Here is a 19,090-nt window from a genome sequence, read left to right on the forward strand (position 1 = left end):
AAGTTTGCAACAAGCGTTGATTCTACGATTGTTTATTGGCTGTGTTATTTGTTTTTGTTTGTTTTACAATCATCATATTTGTTATAGAATATTCTAGAAATGTGCTGTCATGCGTCTTATAAACAGATAATTTATATCCAAAAATTCTAATTGGAAAAATAACTTTTTGACTTACAGGGAAAGGTTTAAAATTACCTACGTACAGTTACATATTTATACGTCTTTCATAAACTTCTACATTTAAAGACATTGGAACAGTTTTGATTACTGGTCTGTATGAGACTTAACATTTAATACCTCAGTGTCATCAGTGCAGTGGTGTTATTGCTCTCAAACGGAGCATACGAGATGTCTATCTATATTATAACCTTAAAACAGTTAATCTGAAAAATCTAACACGAAAACGCACCCGGACGTAAATGCACTTAAAATCAAGCCATAAATTACAAGCGACAGACTTAAACCAATAGTTAAAACAATGTGGTCCGTTCTAAACCGTTCCATTTTATCTAAAGTAACTGTAAGTTAACAATGCATGCGAAACTAGATATACATCTTAATGAGTCGTGTTAAATGTTGTCTAAACGCGAGCTTCTAATCGTCGTGTGACGGAAGGCGCACCGGCCGTGACCGGAGGGTTTGGACCTGGGTGAAAATGTAACAATCACACTTCGGTCTACTGTGCTACGATAATTTAGATTGACGTCTTAATAGAAACTGAGGCTTGATTCGAAAAAAATATCCCGTTATATAAAGTTTAAGAATCGTCACCTTTTTCAAAATCTGTGTTAATAGATCTGTAGCTAGAAGCACGGTTGTCCCTCTCAAACTTTACTTTTACCCTTGAGACATTAAAGTATTCTGAGATAGTTGAAGCTCTCCTGTAGTACGTGCGAAATCACCTCATTATTCTCAGAAGCATAAAGGAGAAAAACAGTTAAAATCCAGGATCGAACAATAAAGAGCAAAAGTGGCAGTGTTAACACAACCAACAAACATGGCGCCGCAAATAGAAGATCGATGTCGCTACAGATTTCACGATAATAATCATTAACCTTTCACATCTTCCGTATTCTAATGACCAAAAAAAACAAGTTAACTCTTCGATTGGCATGCGAAGGAGGTCAGATATACCAGTCTAATGATCTAAAGTATTCTAGAGACCTGATTGATCGCTGACACGAGGTGAATGGGCGATCGGGCCATTGATTTTGATGCGTGCGCGCCCGTCCGCCATTTTGGAACGGTGCCATCTTTGATTCGGAATTTAAAATTAAATGACATTTCGTTTTGTAAAACTAGTGTTTGGATTTGATTTGATTGTTCTCGGAATTATTTGTGTATGCTTTTTTATTGTTAGACGATTTTGAGAACGTGAGTGATTTTATGGGAATTAATATCAATAAATTGTATAATAGTGTTAAGTTCTAAGAACTGTTTCTTACTTATTGCAAAGTACTTATCTCATTTTTGCTTTAAATAGCCTTAAAAGCCTAAAAAGTCTTAATATCTCTCAGTCAATTAGGCATCGCTTGATAGAGCGCATCTCTTCAAAGGAAAATTCGAGTGAAATTTTCTTCAATATTGCTGTCAAAGGCTCTGATATTAAATATGTGTAAAATACAGTACACGTCGGTTTGTGCTTCACGCCTCTGATGATAAAAGCATCGGTAGTTGCCAATAACACCTCCCCCAGCGCTTCCGTGCCATAGATTAACAGACAACAGAGGGAGTTAGTAGGCACATAATGATTTTATTGTGACATGATAAATCTTCTAATACGGTAACAAGTTTAAAAATGGTTGGATTACTTGCCCATCTTTAGACATTGTCTTGGATTATATCTTGGAATATATATAGAACAATATTTGTTGAAACGAGATACTAATATGAAAAGTTTTCACTAAATTGACTATAAAAACTAGTCACTTATTCAAATAAGTGCGAAACATGATTCTAGTGGTGACATATAAATAACAATGACTAACAATGATAGCAAGCTCCAAGAAATATGACATGTCACAGATTCATAGTGGGTCAAATTGTACATTCCGTTCATAGAATGTGCAAACCAATAAGATAATAAAACTGATATAAACGGTCAATTTATTTCTAATTTGATTTGAGCTTTCAAAACCACACTTCCACAACCCAACTGAAAGGACGTATTGAAGTGCTATTGTTACCGATATATCTTTATTTATTTATTTAGCACTTCATATACAAAAGTATACAAGCGGACTTAATGCCATAGGTATTCTCTGCCAGTCAACCTTGGGGTGGTGCAGAGATAATCAAGGTAGGTGGATGAAAGGAAGGTAGGAAATTCAAAATATTCAAAAATCAAATAATAATTTATACATATATGTATATAATTATAGATCGAACTCTTAATAAAATAATGACCCATTCCAAAATTGCCAATTTGTGGGAATCGTCAAACAATTTCTGTTTGCGACCTTTTAGTTTTTCCCTTTTTTTTTCATGCTATAGATTTCATTTTTACCTATCTTTAATAAGCTCAATTTTATAGCTTAAAAAAAAGATAGCAAACAAAAATTTGTTTTCCGGCGACTGCCACAAATTAACAATTTTGAAATAGGTCATTATTTTATTCACAGTGCGAGATATATAAATACATAAGATAAATCTTAAGTCGCATCTGTCAACATAACAACATAATCTATGTATTTAAAGCAGCCTCAGTGTAACACGAAGATAAAAGCGTACCTAATAACGTGCCAATAAAAGGCTCCATTGGGCTGAGGCATTAAGAGGAAGCGGAAATTGACATCACCGGAACATGCGCGAATTTAATATTGTCAAGTTTTTGCAGGGTGGCAAGTAATTTAGTGTAGGTGAGAGGTGATTGAGACGTGCGGTTTTATGCTCTGCCTACCCCTTATGGCATGTTGGAAATTATAGGTATATTAAGGAAAGTATGTACGTTGGTAGTAGACTGTTACTTGTTGAAAGGTCTTTGCAGAGCAGGTCCGTGCAGTAGAATAGAGTTGATGTACGACAGCCCCTGGGGTATAGTGGATGCTGATTGTGAATTGAGAGGTCACAATTTCGCATTCTGTATCTAGGTTATTTGGTCTAGGTTTTGTCTGGTTGTAACCAAAAACCTGAGCCAAAACTGAGCTTCCATTCCGATCCCTCAATAACCATAAATATAATCGTCAATAAGTCTTTAATTACAAATTAAAGTGAATTAACAAGTTTAAGTTAAACACGGCGCGACAGACAGCCCAAGTTTCGACGAAATCCAAGTTACAAATAAGCATCGCAATGAAGTTTCCGAAGCCTTTTAATTATTTCTTCAGGTGGATGGGGGGGCTTTTGATTTTGCGCATTTCGATAGACTTAATTGAGTTTTGAGTCGGTTTTCTTAACTTGTGTAAAATATTTGGTTCGATCGATGGGGTATTGATGTGACTTGTGCTTAATGATATATATGCCAAAATTGATGGTCTGTATAGCATAAATAACATCACGCGTTTTCCCTTGTAAGGGTAGGCAGAGGTGTAATGCATTCATATTTCGCTAGCTTTTTTTGCCCATAGCCTAGTAGTTTAGCATATATTAGAACTAATGTGTACAGTCTAATATCAACGTATGAGAAGGGGCTTCGATGGTAGAATTATGGAGTCTTACTGGCATACATAGTCTGGTTAACGTGATGTGGTAACGTCTTCATGGTGGCTATTTACGACACCCACATTAGCGTAATCTATAAGAACTTTAAACTTTAAGCCTATCCGCATTAGGCTGCAATTTGTATACTTAAGTGTATTAGTATTCCATAACTTTTAAATTAGTCTGTCCGAATTAGGTCAACGTGGCGAAGCAAATATCTTTTCTTTAATTTTTGATCTATTAATAGTCTAAATGCGTAAAATTATCACATTTTTAACCGACTGACAAAAAGGAGGAGGTTCTCAATTCGACTATATGTTTTTTCTTAATATATCTATTCCACTAAGGAAATTAATTTACATCCGATCATCTCATTTGAAGAAGACATATGGAGGGAACAATGTGCCCGAATTGTGTAATTAATTGATTAAAAAGGGTTGCGAGGACATTCGTTAGAAGTTTTTCTACCCCCTCGGCCCCGTTCTGCAGGACGATTTTAAAACAGCCCCTAATTGATTTAACTTTAAGGGACGTGTGCGTCGCCGGCTGCCTACGGAAAATTATCTTGCGTTTAATTCGTTCCCAATTAATCTATTGATAATTGAGCCTGTCTCTGAACTGTTTAGTTACATTTGTGTGTTTAGATTATTCCATTTGCATGTGTTTTTTAGTTTTGAATTTGCTTCTCGAATGTGTTAGTTCTGAATGTTTTTGTCGTCAAGCAATACTTTGAATGTGTCAGTTCTGTCGGATTTTATGTAGTGTAGTAATATTGAAATTTTAAAGACCTAGTAATGAGCATGATAAGACTTAATTTGTAATGACAAGCATACTATAGGCCATTGTTAAGGTGATGATGCTTCTGTTTATGGATAATAGTGATTACCTTCAGACGGTTTATTCATTATGTGATTATTCATAAAATATATTTTAGCATACACATATATAGCAGCATATTTTATTAAGCCCTACCATAATTTTGGAATGTTGCCCACACCTCTTTATCAACTATAAACCACATTACGAACAAAGTAAAGTTTTAAATCGTTTAACAGTTGAGTGCAGTATCGAGTGTTGGAATCACAATGTTTAGTTAAAAGTTGTCTAATCTCATCTGCGTACCCTTGCCGGCAGTAATGTGATTATAATGTATTGATCGAATTGTCGTGTATTTCATTACGAGTTACGACTTTGGACTAAGTTTGTTGTTAAGTGAATAATGCAAAATATTTTTGGGAACAGAACGATAGAATGTTTTGTTAGTGAATGTGACACTGATTCAATGCTTAGGTGAAGTACAAAATAGCAATACATTCGATTTTAACATTTGTATTGATGCTTTGCTCCTATTGATCATAGCGTGATGTTATATAGTCTATGGCCTTCTTCGATAAATGGGCTATCTAACACTAAAAGATTTTTTCAATTCGAACCAGTAGTTCCTGAGATTAGCCCGCTCAAACAAACAAACAAGCTATGAAATTCAGGTTTATATGCCTATAGATTCTACCTAGATGCTTATTCTTGCTGTATTTCCAGAGATTGGCACGTTCAAACAAGCAATATATATTTTATATTATAGATTGATATGAACATATTAATCACCGAGAATTAATTATACCAGTTGAGAATTCTATTCATAAAATCTAAGCTCTTTGATGTTTTTGCGCACCGTACACAGCGGCCGTACATAAAAACCCTTTAACTTATGATGAATTAGCGATCTCCTACGTTTTATGTCTCCCGTTATCTCACCCCTTGCCGCCTCCACCGCCCGCCCCGACCACGTCAATATTAAGGAATTAATACGTATGGAAAAATTTTAAATAAGCATTATGCGGATGATTTTAGGGTAAATTTTGTTTTTGGAACGGGCCGCGTTCGTGTTTTGTTTTTAAATATTTTGTATTGTGAATATTGTGAGGAGGGATTAGAAGAATTTTGAATTTGGAATCGGGATTAGGCCAGTTTGGATGAAAGAGGTTATTATTTTTGAGGTTAGATTCTAGAAGTTTGATAGTTATAAAGCTGATATTTTTATTGCATACGTTTGGAATCTAAAGAGTCGAACTAGTCAAGATATTATGAGAGTTCTGGAAGTAATTGGAAGAGAGCCACGCACGTTTGACACCAGAATGCATACATAATTCTGCATCATGATACTTTGTTAATCCAATTTGGCGATTCTATATTTTTCACAAGAAACGCCACATCACGTAAGATAAAAAAGCCGCCATTAACCCTTCCGTATAGCTAATCCCAAAACTTGCGGGTCCAGCTGATACGAGATGTTTTGATACCGCCCCCGTCATTCACTTACAAGGGGACTATAGAAAAACATTGATGTAAAAAGTGGGTTGAAAATTAGGGGCGAGGGAGGGTTTAGGGGCGAAGGTCCTCCTGTCGAAGTGACCGCTGAGGAGGGTCCGTATTATGTGGATAACGTCGTTATGTGTTGATCAATTTTAATGCGTGTACGGTCCGCAAAAAATTGGCGCTTTTAATAAGTGGTGAAAATTATTTTGGAAAATAATTTTTGGTGTGTTTCTAATTATTACTGCCTTTAAAAGGTGAGTGATTAGCTTAGTTAATGAGGAAGGAATAGATGTATTGCAGGCTGTAAAACTTTTATATACCTTCCTTGTATTTCTGCACCGCTACGTCGGCTGGTAGGAAAATTTGGAATTAAGTTCGCTGATACACTTCTCTGTATGTAAGCGTAAAATTAAAAAAATATATACAACTATTTAGAGTTGTCTCGTTAAAAGACATCCCTAATTCGTCGCAGACAATAATCATACCGCGTTAAAAAAATTGTTTTAGTTTATTCAGTACGAAATATAGACTAAGGACCTGTTTCATAACTGTTGAGTAAATTATCATCGCCACATATATAAACCAACCAAATACAAAAGTCACACCAATCTACACTCCAAAAAAAATAGTAATAAATATGTGTGCATTAACTGTTTAATACGATTAAATAAAATTACTTTAAAACTGAAAAAGGTCCTAAAGATGTCCAAATTATTTATAAGTTGATGTAAACGGAAAACCGCTATCACTCGCGGCCGCAAATATAGACTTCTATTGTTATCAATGCGGGATTCCGTAATAAACTATTAACAATATATTGATATGTTTATCATTACTTCAGTTTGCGCGTGCCAGCTTGCCTTGGACGTCCTTTCAGATAATCCAATCATTGTCTAGTGGACCTTCCATTTATTTTATGACTACAAGCCAATTCTAATAATTTATTTATTTATATATTTGGGAAACATACAATATTTTAACTATTATAGACTAGTTAAGGTAATTAAAAATACATAAATCAATAAAGTTTCCACTTATAAGAAGTCATTTTACAGTACAGTAGATGTTATCGGTAAAAGTTATTAATCAGTAACAAAAAATATAAAAATAATAATTGATAAATAAAATAACAAGTGAATGCCAAACGTAATTACAAGTTCACAAGATATATGTAATAGAACATTACTAAACCAAAATTACCAGTTTAATTGTAAAAATAGCTACAATTAATGAATAAAAAAACAATTATACGATAATTAATATCATTGAATATGGTCCCAGCATTGCTATAGATTTCCGTAACCTAACGCGTCACTCATTAAGGTCCGTAATTTTAGTGCATTAATTAAATGTAGTTAGCAGAAAACTCGCGACAGACTCGTAACGGTTGTGAATTGTAAGCCCGCATGTCAGCCAAAGAAAAAGGCGCGGTCTCTGCTAATTCTCTCTCTTAATTAGCAGAGATGAGACGAATCGGTGCTGTGATCTTTTTATAATTAGTTAGGTGGCATAAACTATGTTTTTCGAAATGGTGTGAATTTTGAAAATTGATTTTTAAATTTCATATTTGAGTAAAAAATAAAATGTTTTATTCATCACGTAGGCGGACATAGTTGCACTTATGATAAGTCAAGGTACATGAGAATATTTAATTATTACTTAATTAAATTAGCTTATATAAACAAAGACAATTTATATTGAGTCACAAATTTTCAATTAAAAATAAATAAATGATTTTTGAAATGAAATAAATTAAAATAAAAGAATAAAAACAGTACTCACGTCATGATAAAAATTTCTTATTTTCATAATTTCAACATAAAATATGTTGAGTCTTTCACAGTAACCATTCATAACACGGAATAATGTTTTCGTAAAATCCGAAATCCACAAACACTACAGAAAATGTAAATTTAAAAAAATATAATAACCACGAAAAAGTTTTTAAATCATAAAAATAATTAACTTAAAATTAAAATCACTTAATTTAAAATTCGAATTGTTAGCGCAATCACCGCTAGTCAAAAATGTTGACGCTATCACACCGAAAGCGCGCGAGCAACTAACTAACGCATCGCGAGATAACATTCCCATACTTCCTTCAAATTTGCATATGTCTTGCATATGCTAATGCAACGGTCTATTGTACCGCGATATTTAGTATCGAAATCGTATCAATCTCCACAACGGGTTAAATGCGATGCGCCTTTCAATAACCCTTCTTCAAGTTTTTTTAGGGTTGACCTTTGTGCTGTGCATTAATTCCTCGGTCGTTTCGATCAATACGTCATATTTTGAATTCATGATTGTGATTTAGTGACACATATTTTTTTTAAAGTTGTTAAGGGTCTTTATATGCCATCTTATTGTAGTTTTGTGTTTTTTACGATTTATTGGTTGAGATTTTTTTAAAGTAGATTTGGTGCGGATTGTCGGCTGCAGTTTTGAGACATTTTCGATAAGGATTAGGGTTAAAATTGCATAGCATTATCTTATTGTAATATTTAGATTTGAAGCTGAGATATAAGTATACACTATTGTAATGTGTAAGTAAAATACGTTACCTTCTTTCTATTAAAGTCGGGAAAACATTAAAAAGCTGTCGTGTTTTTCGAGTGACCAATTCGACTTCGAATCATTCCAGTTAACTACAATGTTTTACACCCTTTCAATATTGAAGGAAATAAAGCAATATTAAATATTTAAATTCCAAAACTGGTTTTTCAAAATCAATATCAAACCCCGAAAATTTTAACCCCGTGAGAAGCGATATCTAATTATTATTCACATATTAAGTAGAAAAACTCGAACCTACGACCCGTTAGTAATTATTTTTCCAAAATTAACATATTCATATCGATCGGGGATAAATCAAAGATCAAATGTAAGAAAGATAAAAGGTCAAAGATAAGGGGTGAAAGAAATAAAGGGGCCAAACTGGTTTAACCTACATATGTCAGGAATTAATTATTTGCATATTATAATGTTTCGATAATGTCTTGGATGTGAGAAAGTACGGGTTCGAATCTGATTTATTATTTTTACGCGTGATTGAATATTCAGGACATTTGCATATTTCGAGTTCACATGGGTATAGACAAGATTTAATTTTTTAATGGCATTACGGTTAGTACCGTTGATTTTGGTTTGAGAAAAATGTATTACTGACGTTTCTTTATTTGATAGTTTGGGTTTCAGTAAGAACTAATTTAAATTTCGGTTGTAGCTTTGAATTGAAATTAGATTATGTTTACTCCGACTTCACATAGCGGAGTAACTTTTAATACAATTATAAAATAATTACAATTTGAATACCGCGTACTGACTTCCGCTTAATTACACATAAAATAGTAAAATTACCCTATTCGTGTATTCGCAAAATTTTTGGTCAATCTCCCTAATTAGAAAATATGGTACGTGTAACGGAACGAAACTTTATCAGTTTAATGTTCATCAATAAAAAAGGTAATTGTGAAAAATTATTTCGTGTAACGGAACGTCATAATAAAAAAACAATGGTAGTTAAAACGAGGCACTATCTCACACGTCCGATGCACGATTCGTTGACTCTGTAGGAATTTGGTAATGTTTTAGTTAATTTTTTAATTAATTACCACTTGTATAGTCAAGTGAAATTCGATCTAATTTCTATACGTACAACGCCGAATTTCGGTAAAAGTCGATGGCCTACTTTTTTATGAGAAAAGGTGATTGTTTTGGCCAATGAATGAGCTTCATGATCGTCCGCTATCTGGATTAGTGCAATTTGAATTTAGAATTATCCGAAGTAATTGTTAGCCGTAAACAATAATTTAAAATGTTCTCGTTCGAATTGTTTTTTTTTCTGTTACAGCAATGGGTGAAGTGAACCGCTCGCGGAGTACGTTCTCTGTGCTTAATTACCGTGTTGATAAAATCGATGATTTTCGTTAATGTTCCATTTTCAAAAATTATAATTCTTTTTCATTTTATAAAATATCGTCTGTTCTTTTTTTGAATGTGAATTAATTATTCAAGTTGTACCTACAGTTGGATTATGCTAATGAATTACCGTTCATTGTTACTTGTATTTCGATTATTCTTTTTAATGGCTCTATAAAGCTCGCCGATTGGTTGAAAATTAGTTATGTTCATTCATTGGTTTAGAATTTGGAATTTCAAACGATATTTCTGATTAAATTGGCATTCGATAACGTAAGTTAGCTATTGTATTTAAAATATGCGAATAATTAATTTCACATAATTTTATTTGAACACATTTTAAATATGGAATACAAAAACAATAACTAGAAGAGACGAGACCATTGACTGGCGAGTAAAATTGAATTTGGAAACTTGACACGTCAGTGATTCCGTCGAAAACGTCCGTCGACCCGGTCGCGGTACACTTAACGCGGTGTTTAATTAAAAATAATTATAAATTATTGTGAATAATGCGTTTTTATAACCGCTCATTATCAGATTCGTGATCTAGCGGTCGGGTGCCCGCTCGTGTGTGTCCGTTGCTGAATTTTTATATATTTATTCATATGTTAATATGATATCGTACGCTCCGTTTGGCGGCCGTTAATGTTTGTAATTAATTGTTGTGAAGGGTACGAAATTTTGAAGGGTAATGTGGCTTTGTTTAAAGAAATTGTTAATTAATGATATTGAAGATGGTTTTTATGTTTTAACGAGGAAGTTTGAATGGTTCGTGTAAGAGATCACAGATAGCGCGTGCGTTTTTGGGTCATGTTATTACTAAGCAACGTATATTTAACACCTTTTTTGTCACTTTAAAATATTTTTTTATTGAAATCATTTAGCACGTTCTTCTAACCACCACACCAGCTCCAAAAAGTAATTGATCAAGATGATTAACTCATAAAATGGTCATTCATTGGAATAAATCACCCGTTCGAAGCCATTACCAACTTTGTATTTCTCACCTAATTCCTGAACGTTATACGACATTCGGGAATAAACATCGGCAAAAGAACTCCAAAGCACCCCTAACGACTCAATCTACGAACATTCAAATTGCCCTTCCCGAACCGAACCTCATTACTTCCCGAAATATAACCTCTGTGGGGGCAATAAATAACCTAACGGCGTGCATATTTCAAAACAAGAGAAAAAAATTACATATAAAAATTTCTTTGGGCGTTTAGTGCGTTTCCGTTGTCACGATATTGTCGATACGATTTGTAGTTTGTAGGTCAGGGTCCTTATTCTGTATGATAGTGTAAACGCGTAACGCGGCCGTGTCATGTTATCTTCGAGAAATGTGCGTGGAATGGTATTCTGTAAGCCAAATTTCTATAGTACTAAACATGATGCGTTGTGTTAAGTGCTTGTTACGCACTGTTAAAATAACGTGCGGGATAGAGAATAAGGCCCCAAGTGGTATGTTTTGGTCATCCATTACAAGTCAGAGAAGCATATCTTTCTAGCGTGGTTCGTTCCTGAGCCTTTGTGTCAGTCCGTTAGACTCCGCATTAGTCCATCGCGACTTTTATATATCATCATTTCAGCCGGGAATCGTCCACTGCTGGACATAGGCCTTCATTGAGCGCCACAGCGACCGGTTCTGTGCCGCCCTCATCGGACTCCGGCGACCCTCACCAAGTTTTATATATACCTAGCTAATATTATTCTAAAATATAATTGTTATAAATATATGCAAATATAACTATATGACTGCTTCGGCGTAGTTATAGTACAGTACAACTGCTGTACTTAGGACTCGGTTTCGATCCTCGGAGCGGGTAGTGTTATTGGCTTTTTCTACTCAGTATTAGCCCGCAGTCTTGAAATAGTGCCCGCCATCACATCATGGGACGGTATAACCTCGGCGGAAAATGGGTGTAACAGTTGCGCCTCTGCCTACTTCTTCACAGATAGATGACGTGAGTATGTGTGAATGCAAATGTAATTAAGTGTTCTTTTGTTCGCGTCAACTTATAATTACCGTATCACACGTTACTAAAATTAACGTAAAGATTCGAACTATGACGTTAAAACGTAAAATATTGACGTTAAAATACGTTAGAGGAACACTGACGTCAATATAATTAGGCGGTACAGTTAAAAATTTTACATAACGCTTAATTTATTAAAAACAATTACTTCTCTATTGCGAATGACGTACGCGTTACAAGTAAAGAGACGGGCGTAGTTGGTTTGGTAATGCGTTACGCCTAAAGTAGAAAAACTTTACTGCAAATATGGCATTGTGTCCAGTAATTAGATTGGCTATTCTTCAAACTGAACAGTGCTTTTAATACCTAGTTTTACAAATCACAAATCTGCCGATAGTCTGGCAGCAGAAACATAATATTTACCTATTTTTATAAACTAAATAAATCACTCGACGTGGTGCAAAGGGAACGCGCACAGCGTGCGTTCCGCGCATAGATTTTTGCATTATTTTAGTATGCAAATGTCCTGAGCGATAGCGACTGAGTGTAAGAGCAATTTAAATTATTTTTATGTCGCTTTTTATGGCGCTGTGTATTGAGAGTTCGCCAAGTATCGCGCGGCGGGATTACACGCGGGGACTTCTCGCTTCTCCGCCGGTCTTCGTTAATATCGAATGAGATCCAAGGAGATTGAACCGTGTCTATGATTTATTGTAACGTTATTGGATGGATTTGAATTTGGAATGTGTTTTTGAAAGTTATTGAAATTTGAATTTGGAGTTCGTGTTCTGTGTTTAAAATTGTTGTTAAAGTGTGTGCGTATAAAGACGTAGGTTTACTGTTATCGATAAAATGTTTGCTGTATGCGTTACTTGTTGACTGACTTGGCTTCATACGTTAATACTATTACATTCTTGATAAGTACAAGGTCACGAGCCTACAAATGTATATTCTCTAGCCCTATCATTTCAACGAAAAATACAGTCATAAAACCCAATTACTTTATGACAAATACCCGCAATAAGCGATAATGAAAAAAACACACTAATCATATAAATCCGAATCTTATAAGAAATACGCCATTAAATTATTCTACCCTATAATAGCCGAAAACATTGAACGTTTTTCTGCGGAGCCAAAAAAAATCTGATTAGCTTCGATGATATATCGCGGTACTTCGCGTTAGTGGCTCTAATTTGAATATTAGACGCGTTATTGAAAAGGAAACTTTGCGAACGGCCCTCGGCGAGCTTATAACGGTTATTGCTTGCGCCCCCGCTATCTGTTTCCGAAAGGAAAAATAACTCAGGTTCAGGTGTTTTGAAACGTTCTTTTGGATAAACAATAGGTATTAATATTTTTATGGTGGCGTTCGGTATGGATTTTTTTCGAAGGTAGGTTCCTGGTCCGATTATGTAGGTGGTTGTAATTCCACGACCGTCAGAATGATTCATAGAAAACTACGGCATACGGTCGATGTAATAGTTCTCATTTTTCAATGCCTGATAGCACTATCCGATGGCCTTGGTACATGTCTAAGCCGAACTACTCGCGTAATCACTATTCCAACACGATTTTCAAATATAGAAACAATTTAAATTTAGAACATACATGTATTCTCAAATCGCACTGTCTGTTATCATTGAAACAGAACGCGTTCTTAATTCATACTCGTCAGTTCAAATATCGAACGGAAGCGGAAACGGTACTGATTCTAATTTCAAACGAAATATCGCAACGTTTCTATTGATAAAATTTTGTTTAGCGGACACAACGCGCTGTTATTATATTGAACGGAAATTTACGATAATGGCTCGTAATAGAGCGCTACATGCAAATGACGTTTGTACGTGCATGTACCACTTAGCAGTCGACTGGCTGTGGCCAATGTGTCCAACGTTTGGTCAAATGTTTATTTAGTTGGACGAATAGTTCATTGTCAACTTTTTTCGTAGAAATCGTTTAGTACCTATTTGTGTGTATATGCTGTATTGTTAAACATTATTTCCTGTGGGAAGTAAACAAATCGATTTAGAGATTAAATGGTTGTTAGCGAGTTTTTGCATTAATTGATTCTATAGATATATTTACACGCGACACGCGACTCTGAGCTCTGTAAGACAATTCTGTGCGAGTATAAATTTTATTTCCCGAGGGATAGCGCTGTATATTAAGAAAGGGGAATGCGCAGTCAATACGAGCACAACAAATAAATGTCAGTATTGGGCGTACAAAAGTAATATTTCGCAAATTTAACTTTTAACGACGATACGTGTCAACCGGTCGGGCGGAGGGCGGGCGTCTATTTCGCGGTAAAAACTCATAAAACATGATTAGAGGTAATGTCGTGCGGATTCATTCGTTCACTTTTGACGTTCCCTTTCATATCGTCCGGTCAACGGCGCCGAACGTCACATAATGAAATGTTGAGCAACTAATTTGTCATTTCGTATGTCCTTCTGAATTAAAAATAGAATTCGACTGTTTGAAATTGGAATGCGAGTTCGATTTTCGAATGTGAATTTCGTTTACATTGCGCCTTTTGGCTAGGTTTGCATATCTCAACGATTTTCACATCTTTTGAAATGCAACAAAGTTTTTGCGGCTTTTAAAATAATAAATGCGATTATAATGAATACTTATTGTTCAAACATTTCAAATCCGAAAAACAATCATTGTTATGAACACGAGATATTTAGCTCTCATGTCCCGCTCACTTTGAAACAGTGGAGTCGCGATAACAATCGCAGTACATAATTTTCACATCACTTCAACAAGAGTAATTGTTGTTAAATCTGCCATCAGTCAACGTAGTCTGAGACGAGACAAAGCGAGTCTATTGTGCCGAAACTAAGTCGATTCATCGCCCGCATTCATAGTCGATCGATTATACCGCGAGAGGTGACGCAGGAGGTCCGACGGAAGGATTACAACACATTAGCATACGTAATTTGTGAGCACATCTGTCCCACCGCACGTGGGCGAGCTTTCTTATTGTTCAAATATATCATTTCGCTCCTTTGTGCGTGAGCATCGCGATTCCATACAAAACCGTGAGTAATACGGAAGTTGGTGTCGATTAGATCTCGTTTTTTGATATTTTTGTCATTCGGATATAGTTTTTGTTGGAGAATCGCTATTGTGTGTGGTCGGTGTGAAGTTGTATAGAGATTGAATTGATTGTTTGGAAATTTATACAAATTACAATCAACTAGGCAGGTGACTCTTCTATTTGATTCTAAATATAAAATTCAAAACGTGGAATATCAATGCCCCATGGCTCATAGACAAAAGATAAGACATGTTGATTGTGGACAGGTCGAATTGATCTCGTTCGATTTGAAATCAAAAATTCAAATCAAAACAGAGCTACACGTCGCGTAATGAGCCAATAACTCGCGAGACAATGGCGCGCCGTGGGCGTCCCGAATTCGAAATTATCACAAAAGAATATTAATGTAACACTTATTCAAATACACCGCGATCCATATTCAAAAATTATCTTGTCGTTTAATTTGAATGGTGACGGCGAACACTTTTTTCCAACGTTCTATTTTTGAATTAAACTCATTGTGATCGAACTTTTTTCGTTGTCCCCTCACGGGCAGGGTATTCAAATTTGGAACGTTTTTTATTTTTAATTATTATTAATTCTTGTTTATGATTTTTGTACGGGGCGCATTCTTTATGACTATTTCCTGTTCTGTCACCATTAATGAATGTGACGTCGGTGACGGGGGACATGTGCGCTCGCTCCGGCCCTCCATACATTAGTACAAAGGTTGCTTTTGATCGCGGGTTCGGCCGCTTCATAATTAATCCTGCGGGATGATGTGTATCTTACATATTTGTAGCTCGAATGTTACTTGAAAAATAATTTTAAAATTTGTTTTTAATTTCTGGAATTAGCAGAATAATTGTAATAAATATACAGTTAGGCAGGTTCTTAATGAGAAATTTGGAATGTGGTATAATTTCTTTTTATTTTGCTATTTATGTAATAATAAATTAGTGTAGACTAGGAAGTTAGTTCTTTATAGTTTCCACTACTACAAACCTTAGTGTACATTAGTTTGCCCTAAATTATCGAACCCACACTAATTACCAAAAAAACGTGATTAAACGTTACAATACCGATACGAATAACAAAAAATGGCGGCGTATAACGTTTGAGATTCGTTTCGATCGGGGAACACGAATTAGACGAATGTCGGCCGGTTCTTTGTCTTGTTCCTAATGAGTTTTTAAGTCGATTATAGCAATTTTTCATAGAAAAACTCCTTTGGTGATGTATCGGCGGTATCAATCACTGTACGGGCCAAATTGCGGGCCGGCCCTCGGACGGGGTTGCACGTCGCGGGGCTGTGTTGCCAGACGAAACGTTTTGGGAGAACAGTAGTTTGGTACATTTTTATTATAGTTGGGAAGGCTAGGTCATTTGTAAAAATAGAAAATTGTTTTAAATATTGATTATTACGGAATTAAGATAGTTAAGTTTTAATTACATAATTCTCTGGTTGCTTGATTCTTAATTTAATGAACAGTGATAATCAATTAAGAAATTATCGCCTTATTGAATATTAGGTTATATTCAGTTTTTATTTTTACTCTACTCGAGTTTTTAATTTATGTTCCCGTTGACTCGCATTATAATACTTCACATCCATTGTCGATGGAAGGTCGACGTTAAATCTGCTTAACTCAGTGGCAGGTTCGAATCCCGACCTTTTAAATGCATTTCAATACGTTTTACCTGCGATCCGCGTCAATCAAGTATTTTTTTAAATATTTGACACAGGTAGCGAATACAGAAATAAACAGCCAAAAAAGTTCGGGATGTTGGGATGCTTTGGGAATATTTAATCGTGTGATTGTAAAGGGTATTGATACATTCGGGTCTTATTGGGTTTTTATAGCTTTGTGGGTCATCTGATGGCGTACTGTTACTGACTAGGGACACTCAAAACTAGAGAACGAGCTATTTTATCGAATTTATAGAAATCTATTGTTCAGAAATTTATAGTCTTTTTTGGACTTTGGCTAGCTTATTGAGTATAGTGCAGAAAAACTTTTACTTCATGTCTCTCATCTATTGCGATGCTGTATTTGTAAGGTTTTATGTTGTAGGATGCTTCCGTCTTTTACTATTATTAGTGTGCTCTACGAATTATGAGTAATTTACACTATACTATGTATTTTGTTTATCATAGAAGGTAATTTCTGGAACTATTTTGATTGTGCTTTATTATATTGTTAAGGACTATAATAAGGACACAGATAAGGTTAGGAAGTTATGAAAAAGATATCTATCAAAATATATAAATTGTTTACTCAGTGCATGTCAGACATTGTATCTAGCACTAACCATGTGAGTATGATTTTTAATGTGATTGTCGAGTGCTAATAACTTTAGTGTTTCTGTCACGCTACATTTTAAAAATAATCTTCAGCCAAAGACCCTATAAATCATTCTGTTTTTATTTAATAACCCTGTTGTTTTTATTTCTGAATACGTAGAAAAACTAGATTAGTATTATATTTATAATTTACCACAGAATACTTAGTAAAGTACTTACTGGTTACAACCGTTTCTTGTTAAAATGTATTTAAATTTGATATTTGAAATTCGAATTCTAACCAGAGATATTTCTACAATATCCTGGTAAAACCTGGCAACCGCCCGTTGTAGAACTGTCCATCATGTTCCACATTCAAACGAGCCAATGGCTGAATGCCCTTATTGTTTTAAATCCGTACGCATAATGAACGTTCGTTCCTTTTTCAAAATCGTTAATCGAGCTCTTTCACTTCATTTGTTTCGATCGTTTTTTTTAAATTTTTAATTGTGCCGCGGACTCCAACTGGATTGAATCGAGACTTATTCGATTTACCTATAGGAGTTTAGATTGTTTGTTTTGTGTTCGTATTTTAAATTTGGAATTGTTCTAGAACACCACCGGGGTAATTCAATACGAATTAACGGAACGCGCTTGATTTGCGTTCTTATTATGAAAATGTTTTTGCATTCTCTATTTAAAAATTAAGGCGAGTTGTACACGTACCGGCGTCGACAGTCAATATGTTGTTAAGCAGATTACAATCAATTACATTGGTATTCTACAGAGACTTAATATGGTTCACGTCATCCAATTGCTCGAGCAAATGATAATCATAATTTATTCTGCAGCTTACAAAAATACTCGTTTAACAACTGCAGTATTTAAACTGCAAACAAGCCACGCAGATGATTGAGGACGATAAAATTCTCAACCATAAACCCGTAGATAAATCAATTTACCTCAAACAGACACAGCATCCTAACGTACCTGCAAATAAAAAGACTAAATTAACTCGATTATCAGAGATAACGTGCAATCACTATCAGAACAATAAAAAAATATATAAGTAGAATATCAAAGAATTACAATTTCTTATCTCGTTATTGCGAGACGATCGAGGGATATAAAAAAGTCACTCCTCATTTTTCCATATAAGACTTGGGCGTGTCTGCGGGAGGGAACGCCTTGTGAGGCTAACCTCTCCCTCATTCTATAGAGGTGTTTTTCCAATAACGTCTCTATATCGAAGTTCGATCGGTTTCGAACGCCCTATCTTAAAGATATCGGAGCACGCCTTCTTACCCGACCTTTTTGTAGGCATTATGAACCTTATGCCTTTGCGGCCAAATCTCCAACTGACTTGTTGGTCGATGAGTAGTATATTGATGCGGTATCGGTTTTCCATTAACGCACACATACGACATTCAACTTTATCGCCATACAGATAAGGCCGTTATTCGAACGTACAGGATGGTAAGAATGTATTGACGTGTTATCGGAGATGTTTCCGTCCCGCTCTAACGGATGGTTCTCACGTATGCGCGTCCCTGTCACCGGCGCAGGTCGCGCTGAGATGAACACCGCATGTCCGCGCATTCTTTCTTATCAGCTGTGTAATATTAAGAATACAATATAACTCCTAGTAATACATGTTGTCCTAGTAATTTGTGTAATTGAAGCGTTTGAATGCGGTGTGTACCAGGCGTGTAGGAGAATGGGAGATGTTTCAATCAATTTACGTGACATATATATTGTTGGTTTTCGTGTTTAAATCATAGATGGCGCGCCCTGTTTGGTTTTAAGTAAAAAGTTTATAAATTACAAATAAAAATAACTACAAATCTTTTAAAATATTTGTCCGTTTTCTAATTTCTCTTGTAGAAACGACGAACA

At 35.1% G+C, this 19,090-nt stretch overlaps 1 protein-coding gene across 7 annotated transcripts in view; it reads right to left on the minus strand.

Moving 5' to 3' along the window:
* LOC115442390 (homeobox protein cut) overlaps positions 1 to 19,090 on the minus strand; it is a 170,352-nt gene that overhangs the window by 91,190 nt on the left and 60,072 nt on the right. The window contains exon 1 of one of the 7 annotated variants that reach the window (XM_030167418.2): positions 7,738 to 8,027. The exons of the other annotated variants lie outside the window; for them this stretch is intronic. Within the exon in view, the coding sequence (XP_030023278.2) occupies positions 7,738 to 7,809 (72 nt within the window). The 5' untranslated portion in view covers positions 7,810 to 8,027. Of the gene's footprint in view, positions 1 to 7,737; positions 8,028 to 19,090 lie in introns of those variants that run through there. 7 annotated transcript variants of the gene reach the window in all.

Source organism: Manduca sexta, chromosome 9 (assembly GCF_014839805.1).
Source record: "Manduca sexta isolate Smith_Timp_Sample1 chromosome 9, JHU_Msex_v1.0, whole genome shotgun sequence".
Lineage (NCBI taxonomy): Eukaryota > Metazoa > Arthropoda > Insecta > Lepidoptera > Sphingidae > Manduca > Manduca sexta.